The sequence below is a fragment of the Tupaia chinensis genome, unplaced genomic scaffold (genome assembly GCF_000334495.1).
Source record: "Tupaia chinensis unplaced genomic scaffold, TupChi_1.0 Scaffold144001_1, whole genome shotgun sequence".
NCBI lineage: Eukaryota > Metazoa > Chordata > Mammalia > Scandentia > Tupaiidae > Tupaia > Tupaia belangeri.
Window position 1 is genome coordinate 23403 of NW_006203852.1, and position 1761 is coordinate 25163.

At 35.6% G+C, this 1761-nt stretch overlaps 1 protein-coding gene across 1 annotated transcript; it reads right to left on the reverse strand.

Moving 5' to 3' along the window:
• Positions 1–250: 250 nt before the first annotated feature.
• On the reverse strand, positions 251–1234 carry LOC102468870 (olfactory receptor 4P4). The gene has a single exon (XM_006165704.1). The coding sequence runs from the start codon at positions 1232–1234 to the stop codon at positions 251–253; it is 984 nt and encodes a 327-aa protein (XP_006165766.1).
• Positions 1235–1761: the final 527 nt, after the last annotated feature.

Genomic DNA, 1761 nt, shown 5'->3' on the forward strand with positions numbered 1-1761 from the left:
TCCACCTTTTAAATAATGAAAAATGCATAGTCTATTTACTTTCTCAATACAATGCCATGTAATCATTCATTTTGAACAAATTGTATGAACAAAATCTTAATGATTAAGTAAAACGAAAGAGAGGATAATAATGTTCAATTTGCTGATTAAGTGTCAGAATATAAGCATAAAACAAGAGAAGGTACATGTATCCTGTTTGCCCAATTATCTTTCCAAATAATCACCAGAAGATGGTGAGAATGGACCTTCCTTACAGATGTGGTCTTATGGAATCATGGCACCAAGAACAGAAATAATTAAAATTTAACTTTTGTTTCGGGGGTATTTGATGACACCACACTTTTCTCATGGCATTCTTCATCTCCATGTTTCTCAGTGTGTATATCAGAGGGTTGAACATGGGGGCAATGATGGTGTAAAACAGAGCAAATATTTTATCTTCTGGGAATGTCGTGGCTGGTCTCATGTAAATGAATAATACAGGTGCGAAAAACAGGACCACAACTGTCACATGAGAACTGCATGTGGAAAGAGCTTTGCTGCGGCTCTCTGCAGAGTACGTTCTGATGGTATACAATATAAAAAAGTAAGACAGCATCAGGACAACAAAGGTCACCAGAGCAACTAGGCCTGAATTGGCAATGACTAGGAGACCTATTATGTGTGTATCAGAGCAGGCTAATTTCAGCAAAGGATTCACATCACAGAAGTAGTGATCTATCTCATTGGGGCCACAGAAAGGTAAGAAGATGGTGAGAAGAAACTGACTTCCAGAGTGTATAAATCCTCCGGTACAACAAGCGATGATGATTGTGTTGCACCTTTGCTTGTTCATGATGGTTGCATAGTGCAGTGGCTTACAGATGGCCACATAGCGGTCATAGGCCATCCCTGTGAGAATGAAGATCTCAATGCCTCCAAAGAGGTGGGTGGTAAAGAGCTGTATCATACAGTTATTGTAGGAAATTGTCTTCCTGTCTGCCAATAAGTCAGCCATTAGTCTGGGGGTTACCGTGGATGTATATAAAAGGTCAGAGAGTGAGAGATAGTTGAGGAAGAAATACATGGGTTGGTCAATTAGCTGAGTGCATGTGATGGAAATCATTATGAGCAAGTTTCCTGTTAAAATAGCAATATAAAAAAATAAAAATAGTGCAAAGCATAGGATTTCAATGTTCTTGTTTGGGGAAAGTCCCAAGAAAATAAACACAGTGATATTATTGCTTCTTTCCATGGTCCAGAATAGATAGAACAAATAAATCACCTGAAACGACATAATTCATGAGTTTATATCTGCATTGATTGTTTGAGAAGTGTGATCATATTCTATTTCAGGAACTATTTAAGTTGAATTTACTTTATTCAAGTGTCTCAGGGAATAAAATCCTGGTTCAGTTAAAATGACTTTCTCATAAGACTCTGTAAATGTATACTAGGTGATTTCAATTAAATCTGCCATTACATTGCAATTAATTCTTACCTTAGTAGGCATAAATGCTTTTGTTCAACCACCAGTATTAAAACTGTATTTTAGAAATGATTGTTTCCAAAGTCTAAGGCTATATACAGTGTGTCCTTACAAAAAATATCTCTCTTATTCTCTGGCACTCAAACTTTATTAAGGGAAGAAATATAAGTCACAAAAATATTATTTTTCTGTTCTGTAAAAGTGAATGCAAAATTTAAACTGTCTTTATTAGTGGAATATACATTACCTTAATTTTTTTTAACTAGATAGCATAAGCATAAGTAAATCTGTAG

Bases quoted from the DNA above. Each gene is read 5' to 3' on its own strand.
- LOC102468870 (XM_006165704.1), bottom strand. From the start codon at position 1,234: ATGGAAAGAAGCAATAATATCACTGTGTTTATTTTCTTGGGACTTTCC.